General features: G+C 64.6%; 2 protein-coding genes across 8 annotated transcripts in view; one reads left to right on the top strand and one right to left on the bottom strand.

Annotated features, from left to right (window-relative positions):
- Positions 1-19,697, bottom strand: part of IFT140 (intraflagellar transport 140) — a 58,179-nt gene that overhangs the window by 6,108 nt on the left and 32,374 nt on the right. For all 7 annotated transcript variants that reach the window (XM_044935928.1, XM_044935927.1, XM_044935931.1 and 4 more), the window contains exons 20-29: positions 4,375-4,552; positions 3,942-4,132; positions 3,568-3,663; positions 3,206-3,338; positions 2,912-3,055; positions 2,697-2,825; positions 2,440-2,622; positions 1,542-1,748; positions 1,149-1,361; positions 888-1,054 (exon numbers count right to left, since the gene is read on the bottom strand). In XM_044935928.1, coding sequence (XP_044791863.1) covers positions 888-1,054; positions 1,149-1,361; positions 1,542-1,748; positions 2,440-2,622; positions 2,697-2,825; positions 2,912-3,055; positions 3,206-3,338; positions 3,568-3,663; positions 3,942-4,132; positions 4,375-4,552 — 1,641 coding nt within the window. The remainder of the gene's footprint in view (positions 1-887; positions 1,055-1,148; positions 1,362-1,541; positions 1,749-2,439; positions 2,623-2,696; positions 2,826-2,911; positions 3,056-3,205; positions 3,339-3,567; positions 3,664-3,941; positions 4,133-4,374; positions 4,553-19,697) is intronic.
- Positions 6,906-19,437, top strand: TMEM204 (transmembrane protein 204). The gene is made up of 3 exons (XM_006043749.3): positions 6,906-7,719; positions 11,558-11,713; positions 18,799-19,437. The coding sequence occupies exons 1-3, from the start codon at positions 7,440-7,442 to the stop codon at positions 19,041-19,043; spliced, it is 681 nt and encodes a 226-aa protein (XP_006043811.1). The 5' UTR covers positions 6,906-7,439; the 3' UTR covers positions 19,044-19,437.

The following is a 19,697-nucleotide window of genomic DNA, read 5'->3' as shown; positions in this document are numbered from 1 at the left end:
GAAGGTAATCCCATGAGGTCCATGAATTCGTTGGTGAGTCATGTCATAAATTCAGTAATTTAACAAAACATGCTGGCCGCTCACAGGGCCTCATTGGACTCTGGAGGGCACTGGCCTGTCCACACCCGGCCCTGCCCGGGGTTGGGGGCCTGGGTCGGAGGCCAAGGGCCTGAAGAGAGTGCGCTGACCGGGGAGGTGGTCGCGCAGGGCCCCCCAGGGAAAGGCCAGCACAGTGGTGCCAGGGGCTCGGTGGTTCCTGGTGAGTGTGGGTGAGGGGCACCAGGAGGCCCTGCAAGCCCCACAGGCCCGCCCTACTGTCTGTCCGGGCACCTGTCCAGGGCTGTGCCCATTCCCTCCTGCCATCCCGAGGTTCCTGAACCTGCACACGGAGCCGGGAGTGCCCTCCAAGGAGCCCAGCTCTGTAAACGGCTTCAGAACAGCCTGGGGCTCCTCTTCGGAGAGCCTGCTCTCAGGTAAGGAAAGTGCTTCTATTTAGTCAGAAGCTGAGCTCGGGGCCCACAAGAGGGTCTCGGAAGTGCTGCACGAGTGGCCAGTAAATAAGAACTGGGATCCTGGACACGTCCAGGTCTGGAAACAGCGGGCCTCCACCCCGGGCCCGTGCCGGAACCAGGGGCTGGAGCTCCCGCGCACCAGAGCAGGCCGCAGGCTCCCTGCAGGTACAGCCTCCCCGAGCACACCTGCCTCCCTCAGATGTTTCGGGCTGTCTCAGGAGCGACCTTCCTAGAACCGGCCCAGTTCTGCGGGAACCAGAGGGGCCCTGACGCCGTGCCTGGGGCCGCAGAGCACGCCTGCTAGTGCCGCGCCCACTGAGCAGCAAGCTCCCAGGGGAGGGCACCCTGTGGGCGTGGCGAGCCCCACGGCCGCACCTGCGCGCCTGCACGAAGCGCTTCACCAGCGTCATCCTGCTCTGCAGCTGCGCCAGCCTGGCCTCCTGGTCCAGCGGGCTCCTGGCTTTGGCCTTGGACAGGCACTTGTGGGCCTCGGTCAGCGCCCCGTGCGCCTTGTCGTAGTTCTGGTACTCGTCAACCTCCACCTGCAGAAGGCAGCATCAGGACTGGCACCGGGCCAGCGCCCCGCCCTGCCTCCCCCACCCCACCCCCGGGCCCCGCTGCGGAGCGCGGTGGCACCTGGGCGCAGGCGTCGTAGAAGCCGGCCAGCAGGTCCAGCGCACGGCCCTTGGTGTAGAAGCTGATGATGCTCTTCATGACCTCGGGGTCCTTCCGCCAGTCCAGGGACTGCAGGTAGTTAGCCGCCATGATGTAGATCTCCTTCTGCCGCGAGACGCCCGCAAAGAACACGATCTTCTCCGTGTCCCCGGACTTGAGCAGCGCCCTCATGGCCTGGACAGAGAGAAAGCCGGGCTGGGCCCTTCCGAGGACACGGACGGAGCGCCCACCCAATGCAACAGGCGTGGCTTCAGGACAAGGGAGCTTCAGGCTGCAAGGGCCTCGCGGGCGCCCCCGGAGCCCAGCCTGGGAAACTCGCCCTGCGGGACGCGAGCAGGAGCTGACCACGCTCACCTTCAGCCTGTCCCCTGCCTGCGTGTACTTCTTGGTAGCCAGGTGGTAGCTGCCCTGGCGCATGCAGCAGCTGGCGATCTGCTCCAGCAGCGCCCGCCGGGCCTCCTCGGACAGCTCCTTGCAGTCCTTGGGCACCGTCATCTTCTCGGCCATCTCCTCGGTGATGGTCAGGTTCTGCTCCAGGCACAGCTGCAGGGCCTCCTGATACTGGGGGCCACGGACACCGAGGAGGGTGGTCAGCGTCAGGTGGGCGGGCGGGAGGGGGGCTTCCCCGACCCCACCCCCACCCCTGGGTTGGGGGAGCAGCGTGGCCAGGCGGCAGCAGGGGACCATCTCTCCCTGCAGACACTCTAGAAGAGCCAAGGAAACGCTGCTGGGAAGGAAGGTATATTCGTCTTGGAAAAAGAGACCACAGATCAATCTTCTTCCTTAATTCAAGTTTTCAGAGTAGGGGGTTTAATTACTTTTTTCTTGAAAAAAAATTCAAGAAAAATTTTCTATTTTTCACTTGAGAAAGATTCTCGGGAAGAAAGCGCAGTGTGACCTGGGGGGGGGACACCCCCTGCGGAGGCTGCACAGGGAGCCTGGCAGGCGTGCTGCCCAGATGTGGATGGCAGGCCTGCTGTTGTGGGCCTTGTGCGCACACCACTCCTGTGTGTGAGTGTGCTGTCAGACACAGGGAGACAAGAAAGGGGGGCGCATGCTGGCCTGAGGGGGACAGAGTCCTGGGGATGAGAGGCGCCGCGGACGGCCCTGAGCTGCACACCCAGGAGCCCTGCGGCGGGACTTGCATGGTACGCGCACTGGGAAAGAGCGGCGAGTCCCTCACAGCGGGGCCTGAATCCCAGCACAGCCGCCGGGCCCTCCTGGGGAGCAGGACCATGTCTGTAGCTGTTACCTTCTTGGCGGCCAGCAGCAGCTCGACAGCCTTCTCGTACTGACCATGCTCCAGGAAGAAGTCGGAGCAACGGGCCAGGAGGGCGGGATCCGACTTTTCATCCAGGTCCTCTGCCACCAGCTGCAGGGCTGCAAACTGCTGGGTGGCAAAGGCCAGCTCCAGGGCCTTGGAGAAGTGGCCGGCCTGTGGACAGCAGGGCTCTGAGTGTGCCATCCGGGTGCTGCCGGGAGGGGCTGGGCCGGGCGGGGCGGCCTCACCTTGTGGTACAGCATGACGGCCCGGTCCATCTGCTCGCCCCTCTCCTCGTAGTAGCGTGCGGCCTCCAGCATGTCCTCGGGGGAGCTCAGCAGGGCCAGGTTCATGAGCTGGTCGTCCAGGCCGTGCTCCTGTGGGGGCACAGACGTGGTGGGGACCGCCTGGTGGGAGGGTCTCCCCTGGAATGGGACCCTGGAGCGGAAGCAGAGGCGCCCACCTTGCACAGGCGGATGGCGTTGTTGAAGGCCTGGGCACGCGTGTAGAAGTGCACAGCCTGCCGCACCTCGTTCTGGCTCTCGTACTGCCGGGCCAGGTGGTAGGAGGCTGCCCAGTTCCCGGTCTCGCTGGCTATCTCGGCGGCCTACAGACACCAGGGACGGTGGCCTCACGTCCAGCCCGCCCCGCTGCAGTGGGACCCCGCCCCCCTCCCCCGGAGCACCCAGCCCCCTCCCTCGGCACTCCCACCCCGTGTCCCCCGGCCCGACCCAACCTGGTTGGTCGGGGCACCCACCCGCTGGATGTTGCCCTGGAAGCAGTGGATGCGGACCAGGGAGAAGTAGTCCTGGGCCAGCTCGTAGCAGTGCAGCGCCGCGTCCATCTTGGCCTGGCTCTCCAGGTACTGGGCCCACCACCGCCACAGCGTCCTGCGGGCACACCCCTCCTCAGGCCCTCTGCCCCGGCCCACAGCAGCCGGGAGACGGGACACCAGGCGGCGAGCCTGGGTGAGGTCCCGGGAAGCCCCCGCCCGGCCTCCTGGGTGAGGTCCCGGGGAAGCCCCCGCCCGGCCTCCTGGGGTCCAGCCTGGAGGGGCTGGGACGCTCCATGCTGGCGCACAGAAGGCTCCGGTGGGAGGCCCCGCAGGCTGGCACTCACTTGTCCTTCATCTTGTTGACGTACAGCCCCAGAGCCTGCAGGTCCTCCACCAGCATCCGCGGCACCTCAAAGCGGTGCGTGTCCGACTTCTCGTAGCTGCGGGAGGAGAGACGGCATCACTCACCCCTGCCAGGTTCAGCCCTGGGGATCCAAGAATGGATGGCGCCTCGCCTCCCGCCTGCAGCTCTGCAGCCGTGCTCCCGCCTGCGGGCCCCACCAGCACACTGCCTGGTGGGGACCCAGGCCCGATGGGGCCCATGCACACAGCTGGCCAAGACCGGCTCTCCCCCTAGAGCCACAGGGCTTGGGCACCCCCCGCAGCGGTGCTGGCCCAGCCCCTCCCTGGAGAACCTCAGACCCTCGGGGCGGCTCACTAGCTGAGGGCCAGGCTGCAGTCCCCGCTGGCCTCCAGGTGCCGGGCGTAGTTGTAGTAGGTGGTGCGCAGGTGCATGCGGTCGTGGCGCTCGGCCACCTCGATGGCCGTCTGCCACTGGCCTGAGGCCTGCAGCAGGCGGTTGAGGAGGTCGTAGCGCCCACACCTCCTGTAGAGCTGCTCTGCGTCCTCCTGTGGGAACAGGGGGGTGCGGGCACTCTGGGGTGCGGGCGGCCAGCCTGTCAGCTGGGGTCTGACACCCCCATCACCGAGGGGCTGATGGATCCTGCCAGAACCGGGGGTGTCCACTCCCTCACCCCACCCCTCGTTATGGCCTCAGCTTGCCCAAGGGGTTTTCTGCTCCCTGTGACCCAACGACCCAGATAAGCCCGCACGGGCGGGAAGTGGGCCCGCGCGAGGGGTGTGCCACTCACCAGCATGCCCAGCTGCACAGCCAGCATGGCCACCCTGGCCTCCGGCTCCGGCTCCCGCTGGGCCTCGCGCAGCGCTCGGGCCCCTCGGGCATGGCCCATGTGCCCCAGGCACACCCTGGCCACGTCCAGCCGCTGCGTCTTCACGCACATGCGCGCCATGTTCTCCCAGACGGCCTGGCTGTGGTGGAGGACACAGGGCTCAGTGAGCGGCCGCCCCCCGTGCCAGGTAACACGGGGACCTGGCTGGGGAGGAGGCCACGTGCAAGCCCCACGGCTTCACCCACAGAGTGGCCCAGCAAGCTGGGGCCCACAGGCCCTCCTGAGGAGGATGCGATGACAGCCCTGTCGCCTGGTCCGCAGCTGGGACCCTGCCCCTCGCCCAGGCTCCCCTCTGCTACCCTCTCACAAAGACTAGGGGCATCCTGCACAGGCTGCCAGCCCCGCCGTGCCCCTCAGAGCACACCCACCCCCCCCACAACTAGCACCTCCATCCCAGGCTGGGCTCCTAGTGGCCCTGCGTCCTCCCACAGAGCCCTGGGTTGGCCGGGGAGTGGGGGATGAGTGGTGGCGGTGAGGGTCCCTGGGGCCGGCCTGCAGAGCTGCCCTCTGACCCCCCCGGTACAGGCTTGGGGTGGGGGTCTTCCTCTTTTGGAGCTTTCTGGCATCTCTCTCCCTCCCACCCCAGCAGGTTGGGCCTCCCCAAGAAACGAGAAATGAGGCTGATGGGAGGGAGGGTGCTCCATGCCCAGAAGACCCCACGGCCCTGAGGAGCACAGATCAGTAACTCCTGGGACGTAAGCAGCTGGTGGACCTACTCCACCACCAAGCCGGGCTGGGAAAAGCCCGTGGGAAGTGCTATCCCTGCACGCTGGCCACTCTGATGGGTCCACACACCCGACGGACAGGCCACATGGACACCCGCCCAATGCGCATCTGACAGTGCAAACTCCCTGCTGCCCGGGTCTGCATGTGGACTGTACCCTCAACATAAGGGGCAGACAGGCTCCCAGCACCCGACTCTCCGATAAGCCCAGGCCCCGCAAAAGCTCCCGGGACCCGCTGAGGCCCCTCCTCCTGGGCTGCCCTGGGGAGACCCCAGTGGACAGGGCCATGGTGGACGACAGCTTCACGTCCACCCAGTGGCACACATGGCATTGCACTTCTGCCGTGCGTCCCTGCTCTAAGGTTATGCTCCTGTGAGTCCGTGCGCAGGAGGGGGGAGGCCTCGGGGGGGCTGAGGGCCCTGCTCGCGGGGGTCAGCGCTCGAAGGACGAGGGGACCCTCGGAGGGCGAGGTCACTCCTGACTCAGGTCTGCTCCTAGGCCGGCGCCCAGCCCCGTCCCAGCTGTCCCCTCCGCCTGAGGCTGGGGGCTGGGAAGGCGCCGGCCTGCTGGCCCACAGGAGCCCAGGTGGGTAACCTGGCCTGCGCCTGCCCAGCCTGGGAAGACAGAGCAGGGACTGCAATTCCTGAAACCACTGCCTGCTGTCCAGCAGAAAAGAGCACATGAAGACTGGCTCAGGAAGAGTGATGTAAGTAAGGAGCGAAGGCAACGCTCTGCTGCCGGAGGTTGTCGGGAAAACCTCCTTCTGAGGTGAGTGACTGCACAGTGTGTGCAGCAACCCCAGCCCTCGGCCTCCTTGGAGGGGCACCCCTCCGCAGGGTCTTCTGAGCTGACGGTGCGAGGAAGGTGTAGGACCGCCAGCACCTCCCAGACACGGTGTGGCCGGTGGAGCAGGGGTCAGCCTCGCCTCTGGCCCTGGAAGGAGGGAAGTGGTGAGAACTCAGCGAGCACGTCTGCTATGAGCCCTGGTGGGAAAAACCCAGAAGAGGTAAAAATCCACTGGAAGCTGACGGGCCCCTGCCTCTCAGGAATGTAAACTTGGCCCCTGCAAGGCGGACCCAGAGTGGGTGGGGCTTTCGGTGGCTGACCTGGCCCCACTGGGAGTCAGCACGGGCAGGCCAGGCAGGGTGAGGGTCTGAGAGCCCAGCAGGCTGACAGTTTATGGGGTGCAGGACAGGGCGCCCCCCATGGGACCGGCAGACCGCTTGGGCCTGTCAGCATTGGCAGCAGACGCGGCCCAGCCCTCACTCGGGCTTTGCTGGGTGCTCAGCTCACCCACAACCCTCTCCTGCACACGGATGACGGCCTGCTCTGGGAGGGGGGTCTCCGAGTGTGGGTGAGGGTCTTGGCTGGGAGGTGGGGGCGTCCGGGTCCCTCCTGCACGCCAGCCTGTCTGTGGTGAGCACCCACGTGCGAGGGGAGCAGCTGATGGCGGGGGGACGCCTCGTGCCCAGAATGGACGATTGGCCCCAACCCGCGCCACCCACCAGGGCCAGACAGACAGCGGCCCGAGGGCGGCGGGCTGGCACACGTAGCTCCCAGGGAAGGTGGGGTGCGGGGGAGGGTCGCAGAGGCCTCCCGAAGAGGCCCCTGCCTTTCCCATCAGGAAACACATCCTGTGGGCGTCTGGCCGCTATTTGTTGCAGTTGGCTACGCCCTCCGGCTCTCCAAAAACAGCCTCAAAAACAACCATTTCCTCCCTGCCAGAGACGGGGAAGACGCAGGCGCGAGGCACACTCACACACACACGCGCCTCCTCTGCCGTCTGCTCTCCAGGCCCAGCTGCTCCGCGGCAGAGGCGCCGGCAGGGGCTCAGACCCGCCGCCCGCTGCTCACTGCTCCCCACCGCCCGGCTCCGCGCCCGCCCCATACTGGTCCCCAGAGAGGCCGGCCCCGCGCTCTCCTGCCTCGCCTGCCTGTGGGTTTCTGCTCGCAGCGGCCTCCGCCCCCTAGGAAGACGGCGCACTCAGGACTTGGGGCTCTCGCTGCTGCCCCTGTGTGCCCCCCGGGATGGGAGGCCCTGGCCTTGGCGCAGGCCTGGCGCTGCTCCAGGTGCAGGAGGCCGGGTAAGGGGCCCGCGAGGCGGGCGCCCCCGCACCTGCCGCCTGGGCCTTCCCGCCGCCGCCGAGCATGAGTGGGGATGTCCTCTAGCCAGCCCTGCTGACACGCTGACCGACCGCGGCTGGGACTCTCTCCACGACGTGAGACGGCACCGCGGCCGCGATGACCGTCCGGAAAGTGGTGGCCACGGCCGTGCTGGTGGCCCTGGTCTCTCTCGTCCTCAACAACGTGGCGGCCTTCACTCCCAACTGGGTGTACCAGACGCTGGAGGATGGCCGGAGGCGCAGCGTGGGGCTCTGGTGGGCCTGCTGGCTGGCGGAGCGGCCCCGGGGGGCGCCCGGCCCGGGAGCCAGGCCAGGGCCGGCCGACGTTCGCGACTGCGAGGCTCTGGGCTGGGGCTCCGAGGCAGCCGGCTTCCAGGAGTCGCGAGGCACCGTCAAACGTAAGTCGGCTTGTGTCACTGCCTCCTTTAGAGTGGCTGGCTGTGCCTGGGGCACGCCTGCGGAGAGGAGCTCCTGGGGACCCGGGTGCCAGGCTCCATGCCCAACCTTCCCTGGCCCTTTTGGGACAGAATTCTTCCAGTGCAGGAGGGCGCTTTTCTCTGCCATTATGCATAGCTGGGGGACGGATACAGTAACCGAAGCAAGGAAAGCGCGTTTTTCCTGGTGGAAAATAAAGATTGCTAACGAGTGAAATAAACAAGGAGCGTAAAACATGCGGCTGGGTTTGGACTTCGTTCCACAGTCGTCAGGGTCCTTCGGGCTGTGGGCAGAGCTGAGGGAGACCCTCAGGGGGCTGGCTGGAGGTGGGCGACCCAGGAGAGACTTGCAGACTGAGGCCTGTGGAGGGCGGGGAGGAGCCCAGGGCCCTGGCTGCCCCTACTGCCCCCAGCGGTCCTGTCTGGTTGGTCACGTCCGGCACGGGGTCTGGAAGGTGGGAACTTGACTTTGAAAGCAGGGTTGGGTTTGAGCATTTGCGACGGAAGGTCCAGGCACATGAAGACTCCTGACACCAAGTGTGCGGACCCAGGGTCCCGGCAGCCGACGGGAAAGGCCGCCACCCGGGCTGGGGACAGCCCGTGACAGCTGCGGACGGGCCCCGATGCACAGACCTCCTCCCCCTTCTGAAGGCAACTCTCCTCCCGGGAGAATGCAGCTCCAGCAGGGCTTTGGCCGGCACAGGCCCAACTGCCCCCAGACGGCTGGGCCCCCAGAACTGGGCTCTGCTGGGCCCCCTTGGGAGCTGGCTGGAGGCCGTTGTCTCCACTTGGCAGGCAGAGATGGAGGCTGCGGGAGGTGCAGGGTCCCCGCGAGCCCCTAAGGGGACGCCTCCCCACCTCTGCAAGTAGAGCCCTCACCGCACAGCCGGGGGGTGTCCCACGGGGAGGGGCCTGCCTGCCAGCCCCCCGCCCTTCGTAAGCAGTGGGCCACAGCCTCCCTTAAAGTGGGCAGAGCCTGGAGGAGTTGGCCTGTCCCATGAGCTCTCAGACCAGGGCCTGCGGGACGCTGGCAGATCCTTTGAACTTGGGGATCTGGGACCTGCCGGTCGGGGGGGGTCCCCTCTGGGTTCTGGATCTGTGCTGAGGGGCAGTGAGAGCCAGTGACCAGGGCTCCAGCCTGGGCTTGGTGCAGGCCACGCCTCCCCGACCCCCAGGGGCCCTGTGCTCTTCTACAGGCTCCCCTGCCTCCCAGGGCTCAGACCGCCTGCCACAGCCCCCCACACCACCACTCAGGTGCCCGCTCCAGGCACCCCCAGCCGCCCCCTTGCTGAGCCAGGCCGCAGCCTGCTCTGGACCCCCACGGATGCCCCGCCTTGAGTCCTGAGCAGCCGCTTGGCTGCCCTCACGCACTGTCCTAGCTGGCCGCCGCCTGAGAAGCCCCTGAACAGCTCTTAGAACGCCCTCCTCCACTACTGGGCACTTGCAGCAGCCGGCCCTTAATGACACCCTGAGCATCAGATATTTTCCCCAAAGAAGGGGGCAGTCAGTATAGCTGCTCACACATGAGCTGCCACCAGGAAGAGGCGCTGACACCCTTCTCATCAGCTCCCTGCGACAGAGCGCTGCTGCCCTGAGGGGTCCCGAGAGGCAGGGGGCTTCTGGTCTTTTTCTGGGCCTGTCCCCGTCAATCCAATCAGCAGCTCCCAGCAAAACCCCAGCCCAGGCTTTGCCCGATGGTCCAGCCTCCTGCTGAGCCAGGAACGGGAGAAGGGGGCAGCCTTGACCATGATATCATCTCCGTTCGGACACCCTGGGCCCCGTGCCACTCCGTCCAGAGCCAGGCTGACCTGGAGGTTCCAGACTCCACATAGGTGCCCAGGGCAGCCCTTGGGGAATAGCAGCTACCCTCCCGCTGGCTCTGTGCCCACGTCCTGGCAATGCCTGTGGACCCCAGCCAGAGCTGCTAGGCACGTGGGGCCAACTCTGCCATCCCCCGAGGGGCAAGCTTCGGTCAGGGTGTCCCGAGCGCTGGGTCAGGCCCCCAGCCACCCCCTTGTCACGTCGGTCCCGTCCCAGAGCACAGGGACCCTCCCCACATCACTGGCTGAGCACGTACTGCAGCCCTGACTTTCAATACTGATCAGGCGGGGGTGTGTGTGGGGGAATCAGTCTTGCTTTCCGATCCCCGTTCTCTCTGCTGCTTTCCATCTCTCCATGTGTTGGACACTCTGTCAGGCCCTGACACAATCCTGTCCTTTCCCTGAACCAGAGGGGACATGAATAAACGCGTTTTCTGGTCTCGAGCTTCGCCTTCACGGCTCCTCCAAACCCAGAGCCACTGCCCAGGCTGCGTGTGCAGCAAGTGTGAAGACCCGCCAAACGCCTGGGCTCAGAGGACGCCGGCGGGACTCGTCCACCCGGGTGGCTGGGGGTGGCCAGGCCGAGGGGCGAGTCAGCGCCTCAGTCCCCCTGGCCCCCGCTGACTCGGGAGGCCCCGCTCACGCCGGGGCTGGGGGAGGCTCAGGGCCTCGCTGCGCCAGGACCCGCACCCTGCAGCGTGGACGATCCTGGCATGGCCAGCCAGTCTGCGCGCGTCCGAGGCTGAGCCCCGGGACCAGGAGGACTTTCCTGGGCTCAGGTGGACCCAACACTCGTGCTCTGAGCATCCATCACCTTCAACAGCCCTCGTCTCCACCTCTACCTCCAAACTCGTGATCTCTTGGAGTAGCAGGGCCTTCCTGTAGGATAAAGTCGTTTGAAGGGTAAACATGGTTGCAAAGAAAGTCCAGGTGAAAAAGCAGGAAGAGAGCGATGAGCAGCCTCCCTGGGAAAGCCAGCGAGTGGCCGAGCCCTGTGCTGACGGGGGACCCGTGTGGCCTCCCGCTCCTGTGTGCGGTCAGGGGACCCGGGAAGCCCTCGCAAGCAGCCAGGAGGGTTCCCGCAGATCACGAGATCCGCTACCCTGCCGCCCAGTGTGGGGAGGCCAGGGGCCTGAGCCCGCGTGGGGACGTCGGGCTCCCGGGGCCTGCCCTGAGTTCTCTGGCTCCTCCCTTTAAAGGTCAGGGTTCCCAGGGACCGCGGCCACATCCTGTGGTCGCTCTGATGACTACAGAACCCAGGACAGTGAGGCAGGGACCCAAGAGCTGTGGGCTAGAGCGTCAGGCAGAGGAGCCATCTGTCTGTCTGTCCGTCCGTCCACCTGTCTGGGAGTGCTCCTGGGCCCTCGGTGCTGGGCACCAGTCCACCCACTCACCCCCAGGGCTGCTCCCACGTCTGTCCAGAGCCTGGGGTGCCCACAGCCCTGAGCAGCCGCATGGCACAGGCCTGGGACCTGGGAAGGGCGAGACCCCTTGAGCTCTGCAAGGCAGGAGAGGGGCCGGGGGCAAGCCTCCTGAGGCCCCCGGGCAGGAGTGATCCTCTGGTGGGAAGCGGCACAGCTGACCACACGCGCTAACGGAGAACGCCGCCCGCCCACAGCACGCCACACCCAAGGCCCCAGCGCAGGGGGCTTTTACACCCTGGAAGGACCACAGGGAAGGGGCAGACTTCACAGCTGAGGGCTCTGCCATCTAGCACGCGGGTGGGACGGTATCTCCCTGGATGGGCCTCTCGACACCACCCAGCCCCCTCCTCTGTGGTCCGAGCCCCAGGCTGCCCCATGTGCACATCCCGCGGGTCTTGTTCAGGGTCCGGGGTCCAGGGTGCAGATGGGTGGGGCCTGGGGAGGGGGTTATGAGACTCAGAGACAGGGAGGAGCCCCAGGTGGGCAGAGAGCCCGGCCTGAGCAGCCTGGCTGGTGCCAACCGTGCTGACTGCTGCTCCCCTCCCTCCCGCCCCGCAGTGCAGTTCGACATGATGCGAGCCTGCAACCTGGTCGCCACGGCGGCACTGGCAGCCGGTCAGCTCACCTTCGTGCTGGGGCTGACGGGCCTGCCCCTCCTGTCGCCCGACGCCCAGTGCTGGGAGGAGGCCATGGCTGCCGCATTCCAGTTGGCGAGTAAGTACTCGGTGAGGCGGCAGGTCAGCTGTGGCTTCTAAAGTCATGGCGGCCCCTGCAGCTCACCCTTCCGGCCCACGCGTCACTGTGGGCAGCAGCCAGACAGAAATACACACGGTGTGTGGTGGGGGGCTGCGGTGCAACCCGAGGGGTTACTGTCTGTTTGCCTGAGGCCTCCCGGCCCTTCCTGCCATCTAAGGCGAGGTGCCCACACTAGACACTCGGGTGACTCGCTTGGCTTTTCAAAGTCTCCGGCACCTGCTGTTTCTTTGCCCCTCTGCAGCCCGGGTGGCAGGTGGTCTGGGTTCATGCTCCTCCCGTGAGGCTGCCACAGCCTGCCATGGCCATGTGGGCACATGGACAGAGGTGGGTGCCCTTCTGAGCCCACGGCCTTCCTGGCTAACAGTCAGCAGGCAGGGAGTTCTGGGCACGCGTGTGGTTCCCAGCCAGCGATCTATAGGCTTGAGGTTGGGCTCGGCTGGGGTCAGACGAGCATGGTGGGGGCGACGCTGGGGAGAGGGGTGAGGCCGCAGGCCCTCAGTGAACAGTCCAGAAGCCACCTTGCTCTGGGGATGATGCAGGTGGGGCAGGGCCTGGCCACTGCCTGCGTCCGAGGACAAGAACAGCAGCCCCATGGGAGATGAATGGGCCTGGCCAGGGAAGCTGTGCAGTGGCCAGGAAGCCCCGAAGACACCCACCTGTGTGCCCCAGGAGTGCGGGTGGGGGGACGTCTGTGCTGAGTTCCCCCCACCCTGCCCCCCACCTGCCTTGCTGGCCCAGGTTTAACCATCATGGGACCCCGGGCTTTCAGGTTCCTGCTGCCCATGGGGAAGGGCAGGTGGGTGGCCGAAAGGACAGGGGGGCCAGGCATCCGGCTCAGGGAAAAAGCAGTGCCCAGCGGTGAGGCTGCAGCCCAGCCCTGTGGGGGGACAGGAAATGTGAGTGAATCACGGGGACGATGGATCCCGGCCCCCTCCCCACTTCCTGGAGAAGCGCAGTTTCCAGAACGCGGCTGACAGCTGGCAGCACTCATGCTGGGAAGTGCCGGGTGGGACTCGGAAACAGGCCCTATTCACAGGGCGGCGCAGCCCTCGCCGGTCACTTCCCTGGGGCCAGGCAGCCCGGGGCGCCACGAGGCCCAGGAGGGCGCACAGTAGGTGTCAGGAGAACAGGGCTGCGTCCGCCCCTGCGGTCACCCACGAACGGGGCGAAGCCATGGGGGTGATGCCCACCCTGCCCAGGGCGATTCTGGGGCCTGGGACCGCCGCCCCCTCCCTCCTCCAGGACCATTCCACAGGCCGCCCCTGCTGAGCTCGGGGCTGTGGGCCTTGCTGAGACACCCCTTCCCCCACGAGGGGTCATCTGGAATTTCACCCCTTCAGGAAGGAAGTGGGAGATTCTGAAAATGTGATTGGAAAAGCTGGATTAAAGACAGATATTCGAGTGGCGTTAAAGGAATAACAGTAACAGCTCTTGACTCGGAAAGGGACTCCTCCCTGCAGGAGGACCGAGTATGACACTGCCCCTCGGAAGAAATGTCCCTGACACACTTATCTGGAATTACTGGAAAACGTATTGTGGGTTTGGTGTTAAACCTGACATCTTACTTCCTGCAAACTCTTGTTTCAGAACAAAACTGTATTGTTTCCAAGTAACACACAAAAAAATTGAAGCGGGGGAGCCCTCCCCCATTAACTAAAACCACACTGTCCTGCAGCGATGGGCACGGGGGGCGCGCACTGCCCTCCTGGGCATCCCCAGGCCAGCACCGCCTCTGGGAGGCAGGACCGGGCTCTGCCCAAAGCCGTCAGGCCGGCAGAGGCCTATGGAAAAAGCCAGGAGCCCGCAGGGCACCTGCAGCCCTTCCGCGGTCCGTGGCCCCGCCTCCGCAGGCCGGCTCCCCGCCCCCGCCCCGCCCCCGCCCCGTCCGACTGTCACCCCCCGCGGGGCTGCTGTGCCCAGAGAGGAAATGCACTTGGCCCTGTTTAGACTGTTTCATTGACAAACAGTACAGAGCACAGCGCTGGGGCTTTCTTCTATCACGCGGCTAATTTTAGAGTTAGGTTTTTTCCTGTGCTCTGGTCTGTTTTAAACAGTCAGAGAGAGACTGAAGGGCGCCAGGATATCCTGTCCCAGGAGGGGGAAATGCCTGCTGGTACCTGTTATGCAAGGGAACCTTGAGTCCCCACTGCAGGGCCAGAGGGTGGGCGGGGGAGAGAAGGTGCTCATGGAAGCGGGGGATTGCGGCTCCCCGGGAGGCAGGAGCACGGGGATCCACCAGAGAGCAACACCCCAGCAGGAGGCGGCCCGTGGCTCTCCCGGTGGTCCCAAAGCTGCTTTGGGCACTGGTTCCCCAGGCACGGGATGCCCGGCCTGGCTCTGTCAAAGGGGAGCCCCCACTCCCCCTCGATCAGGGCTGCAAGTCCAAGAGACCCCGTCTCAGATGCCAGGGAGGACCCCAGGAGAGAGCGACCGCCAGCGATTTCACCTGCTGTGCTCTACTGCACTCAGGCCACACGAGAGGGTTTCCAATTTCTTTGCAGAGTCTTCCAAGTATGATTTTCATATACCCTAAAGTTGAAAAAACTCCTTGCTGTCCCTTAGTCCACCCCCACGCATGAGTTGAACACGCCTGTGTGAAAGTGCTGTGCACGGGGGCGGAGGGAGCAGGCGCCACGTGGCAGCTGTATGCCAATGCCACCCGGTGGGCCCTTCCTCAGACACAAGCCCCTCAGACCCCGCAGGGGTCGAGAGCAGCATTTACGCAGACCGTGTGGGCTTCATGTCTGCTGGCCTCCTCTCTCCACTTCTGCAAATCCTGAGGTTTTTTTTGTTGAAAAACTTACCAACACACTAAGGGCCGCTTACCCTACACCTGAGGAGGAGGCTGACTTTACTGTCACCAAAGCTCAGCCAGGTGACACGTGGGGGCTGCCCTGGCATCTGAGCTGGAGGGGACCTCCTTGTACCAGCAGACCCCCTTCTGTGCTGTCCAAGCGCCTGGCTCGGGCCGGACGGCTCGCTTTCCTGTCTCCTGCCCCTGCTGCTCCTGTGACCGTGTCCTTTCCCGGACTCCCCCTGGTTGGCGGGGGTGGGAGAGGGGCAGCACTTGTCCACACCCTCTGCTGCTCACGGTGCTGGAAGCCCACCTGCGGCTGAGCCTCAGGGCCCCACAGGCGGGGCCTCAGCTGGTGCTGCCCATGGGTCCGTGGCAGGCGCCCGTGCGAGTTCAGGGCTCAGCCCCACAGTTTCCATCCGCACCTCCGTGTGGGCTGGATGGCCACTCCGGAGGACGGCCTGTGACAGCTGGCGGAGCCCAAGGAAGCCGGCAGGAAGGAAGAGAGGAGAGGGTGCCTGAACCATGCTGCCCCAGCCACAGGCCCACAGGAAGGGGCTGTTTGCTTTGGAACATAAGCTCGTGAGGACGGAATCAGTTCCACGTGGGTTTACTGCAACTATCCCCTTAGACTCACATCACTGACATCACGGAAAAGGCTCCGGAGACGCTCAGGAGCGAGGGGCCCTCAACTTGGGCTGAGAGAGACGGATGGCCTGGCTTCAGAACCTCGTCAAAGCCAACGGCAAGTGTGCTTTCAGGAGGGTGTGCGCGTGGCCTGCGCAGCAGCTGCCGCCCCTGCATGCCCCTGCGGCTTCCCACTGCCCACACGCGCTGCATCGCGGGCCTCGCCGCAACCTCAGCCACACCGCCCCGCCGGCCGAGGGCGGACGCGCACGAGTGCCGTCCAGCTGGAAGCCCACCCACACAGCTCACTCCGGACGGCAGAGAGCGCTGCTCAAGACAAAGCGCAAGAGAGGCGGGGCTCGGCCTGCTCAGGTCACCGACAGCGTCCCTCTGAGAGGCTGTGCTCACCTGGCCCCCACCTCTTGCAGCCGTATGTGCAGAGCTGTCTGTTCACATGCCAGTTCACACGGCTTTCATCTGGTAACATAAGAACATCTCCAGTGTACTTGCAGAGGAAGTGATAAGCTGAGTAAAATGGCAACAGAGTAACCACCTGTCCTGCTGCTGCTAAGTCGCTCCAGTCGTGTCCGACTCTGTGCGACCCCATAGACGGCAGCCCACCAGGCTCCCCCGGCCCTGGGATTCTCCAGGCAAGAACACTGGAGTGGGTTACCATTTCCTTCTCCAATGCATGAAAGTGAAAAGTGAAAGTGAAGTCGCTCAGTCATGTCCAACTCTTAGTGACCCCATGGACTGCGGCCCACCAGGCTCCTCTGTCCATGGGATTTTCCAGGCAAGACTGCTGGTGTGGGGTGCCATTGCCTTCTCCGACCACCTGTCCTATTTCTCTCCAAAACAGAGGACGTGCTCTTCAGCACCCTCTCAGCGCTGGAGACTCCCAGGGTCCTGGTATCAGACGCCCAGCCCCTCGTCCTAAATGCCGCGTGGTGGGCGCCGCACCTTGGGGGGGCCTGGATCAAGGGGTGGTGATGCCCAGCTGTGCGCTGAGGGGCCAGGACAGGAAGACCGGAGGCAGCCTGCCCCCAGATGATGGACACAGGGCGCAGCACCAGGAAAGTGGGGGAGGGCAGCGTATGCGGCGAGGGGGGACACGAGGCCGGGTCAAGTCCCTAGGGCGGGAGATGCTAGCGGGGATGACATGTGTCCTCTATGGCCTCCGCGGGGTGACCGTGCAGCCGTCGGGATTCACGTCCCCAGAGCCGTGACGCGCTCCGGGAGGCACCCGTTAGTGGAAGAAGGAAAGGTTAGCTGCACTTCCAGAACCTTCTAAACGTCCTCTTGTGAACCTTACATAGACAGGGCTCAGGAGACACGCATGTGCTGCTGAAGACACACGCATGACACTGGGAAGCCTGTGATCCCTGCCCCAGCCTGTCGGTGGTTGCTGCCCATCAGCTGAGCCCGTCTGAAGCGAGCACTGGAGCTGGGCGCCCGCGGCCCGCACCCAGCGCTCTGTGTCTGATGACCGCGTTGCAGACGCTGCTGGCTTGGGTCACAGTCATGTTTCCTGTGACCCGTGACAAGCAGGGTCTTACTCAGGCGTGTCCTGGGAGTGGGTCTCGGGTCCCCGGGCCATGTGTACGCTCCGTCAGCATGCCCTGCCCTGGTCTCAGCCAGGGCCTGTCCAGGTCAGGGTCTCACGACTCACAGGCCTCCACTTATGAATTCAAGGTCCTCTGTCCATCAGTGATGCAAAGCCACCCACGTCGGACTGGCCCAGTGCTTTCGCCCGCGCCCTGGGGATGGGCACCACCACATAACAGATCCTTGTGTAACACGTACAAACCAGACGAAGCTTCCCTAAGACGGGGCAACGGGCTCTGAGCACTGTGCAGGGAGGGGCCAGGGGAGTCCCCCGCCCCGCTCCCCCTACCCCGACTCGGCTGGCGTGCTGACTTGCCCCCCGCCCCATCCCCCGCTCTCTGAGTCCTCTTGACAGAAGGCCCAACAAGCGCCCAGACACCGTGACAACGAGGGGACGCAGAGCGCTTCTGCCTTTGTTTCACAGAACACAGGCCCGAACCCCTCCCGTCATGAACGCAGAACAGGCCGCACAAGACAGCGGGTACAGCCGTCTGTCCTGGTGGGCACAGAAGCGCCCAGGATTTCTTGCCATCAGTGTGCATGACCAACAGAACCCGTTATTTCCAACAGAAAGGAAGCATGGACAAGCGTCAGGTATAACAAGATCCACCAAATACCATGGAGAATAAGCACAGGGCTTGGTCAGCGCCACTGCAGCCGAGCACGTGACCGATGCAGCACAGACACTTGAGCCAGACTTTCTGGAAGGCACAGGGAAGGCGAGACCATAACGCTTGTGCTTCGAGAAAAGCTCGGCCTGCGCCCGACACCCAGTCAGGATGTGGCTATTAGAGCTCAGTGCGGGCACCACTGCGACGGCCCTCTGCCCCAGGGCCACCCCTGCTCGTGCGTGGCCTGGTTTCCCGAGGAAAGTGGGCGGGGGGGGGGTGGGGACTGGCAGGAGCAGAGTGCGGATGTCATGGCGCAGGGACTCAGAGGGCTCGGCTGGCCAGGGCCCAGGGCAGGGGCCGAGAGGGTCTGGGAAGGGTGGGGAGTCTCATCTGGACACTCCAGGTCCCTGAGGGCCTTTGTCCTCATCAAGCACGTTCGGTTCCTTAGAAACAGACTCAGCCTGGTCGGCACAGCAGAGGGGTTGCCAGGGCCGCCCAGTTGGGGGCTGATGACCCAAGGCTGGGAGGAGGGACAGGCTCTGGACAGCTTCCTGAGCAGGACCACTGCCTCCCCCCATCCTAGCCACCAGGGCTTCCGGCCCAGACTCAGACCCGAACTCTCCCCAGCGCCAGTGCCTGTTGGCTTAGCCCACAGACCCTGGGTGTAAAATCCCAGTCTTCTTATTGTAGGAACCAAAAGATAAGTCTGTGGAGCCCTGAGAGACAGAACCACGTCTCTCAGTGATGACGAGCCGACACAAACAGCTGACAGAGGGGAGCGAGGCCGCACAGGGTGCTGTGCACAGTCCTGGACGCCCACCCCCCGGGCCCGACATCATCTGAAGAGAGACAGGGATGAGGGGGACGGGACGGGGCGGGCATGCTCTAGAACCACCTGCAGCTGCTCAGAGGGCAGAGGGGACGCCTGGAGCCCAGCTCCCGGGCCCCCTGCCTGCTCGGTGTGCCAGGAATAAGAGAACTCTTAAGGACGGGAATTCAACTAAGTCACACACCAGTCTAAGCTGTTCCCAGGTACAACATAGGAAACATGTGTTTTCCTTCACTTTGAATGAATCAGGCGTTTACAGGCCTGGCGGACCTCACACGGAGTCCCTGCTGGGCTGGCTGTTCGGGGTGAGGAAGCGGGCGTCAGCGTCCCCTCTGCTGGAGGCGGGGGTGGCCGAGACCAGACACCTTCCAGGGTTCAGGAACCACCTGAGCCCCAAGACTGGGCCTGGCCGGGACAGACGGCCCACCAGACCCATGGGCCCCGTTGAACGCAGCCGACCCTGAGGCAGGGAGTGGGGCGGGGCTGGGCTCCTGGCCCACAGGTCAGGGTTGGCGGAGGAGGCTGGGAGGGGAATGGGGCCCTCCAGCGGCTGCCTCATCCCGGACTTCGTCTGCAGGTTTCGTCCTGGTCATCGGGCTGGTGACGTTCTACCGCATTGGGCCCTACACCAGCCTGTCCTGGTCATGCTACCTGAACATCGGTGCCTGCCTGCTGGCCACCCTGGCCGCCGCCATGCTCATCTGGAACGTCCTGCACCGGCGGGAGGACTGCACAGCCCCTCGCGTGATCGTCATCAGCCGCTCCCTGACCGCACGCTTTCGCCGCGGGCTGGACAACGACTATGTGGAGTCGCCGTGCTGAGGGTGAACCCCTCCACCCCAGGACCGTCTGGGAAGCAGGGCACTGCTGCCCACTTGAGCACACACACCACACGCATTGACCACGTTATCCACGGACATGGGGCTTGACCACATGGCATCCGCACCCTCCCCTGCGGCCCGCGTCACGCTCCTGCACGGCCTTGCACTCTGCCCCGGCCCACGTTAATTTATTCAGCATCTGCCTAGAGGGGCGTCCTGGGTCCTAACTACTCTGATAAAACAGAACACGGGGAGAGTTTGTGAACTGCACGGACCTCCCTCCAGGGACTCAGAATTCACAGTCAGATGGTCACGGCTTTACGACAGCATTGTGTAAATGAGGTCCATTTACTCCTGATTATCCTTCTAAGTTAAAATAAAATGCCAACCTCTCACCATGGCTTAAAGCTTGTGTTTTATCTGCTACACTGCCACGTGGTGAAGAATCGGGCCAGTCCTGTAGTTTTGTAGGCTGACCGTCAGAGAAGGTGCCCGGCAGCGTGGCTGGGGGTCACTCATGCCTCACTCACGCCTCCACTCACAAGTCCGCGTCCCTACGGATCCTGAGCTCTGGCCGCATGATAGCACGTCCACAGTTGGCAAGCAAGAGAGACGTCTATTGGCTTCAAACAATTCAGAGGTTGGTTTGCTTCTT

This window comes from Bubalus bubalis, chromosome 24 (genome assembly GCF_019923935.1).
Source record: "Bubalus bubalis isolate 160015118507 breed Murrah chromosome 24, NDDB_SH_1, whole genome shotgun sequence".
Classification (NCBI taxonomy): domain Eukaryota; kingdom Metazoa; phylum Chordata; class Mammalia; order Artiodactyla; family Bovidae; genus Bubalus; species Bubalus bubalis.
The sequence above is the reverse complement of the archived record's forward strand: the minus strand, read 5'-3'. Positions and strand labels throughout refer to the sequence as shown.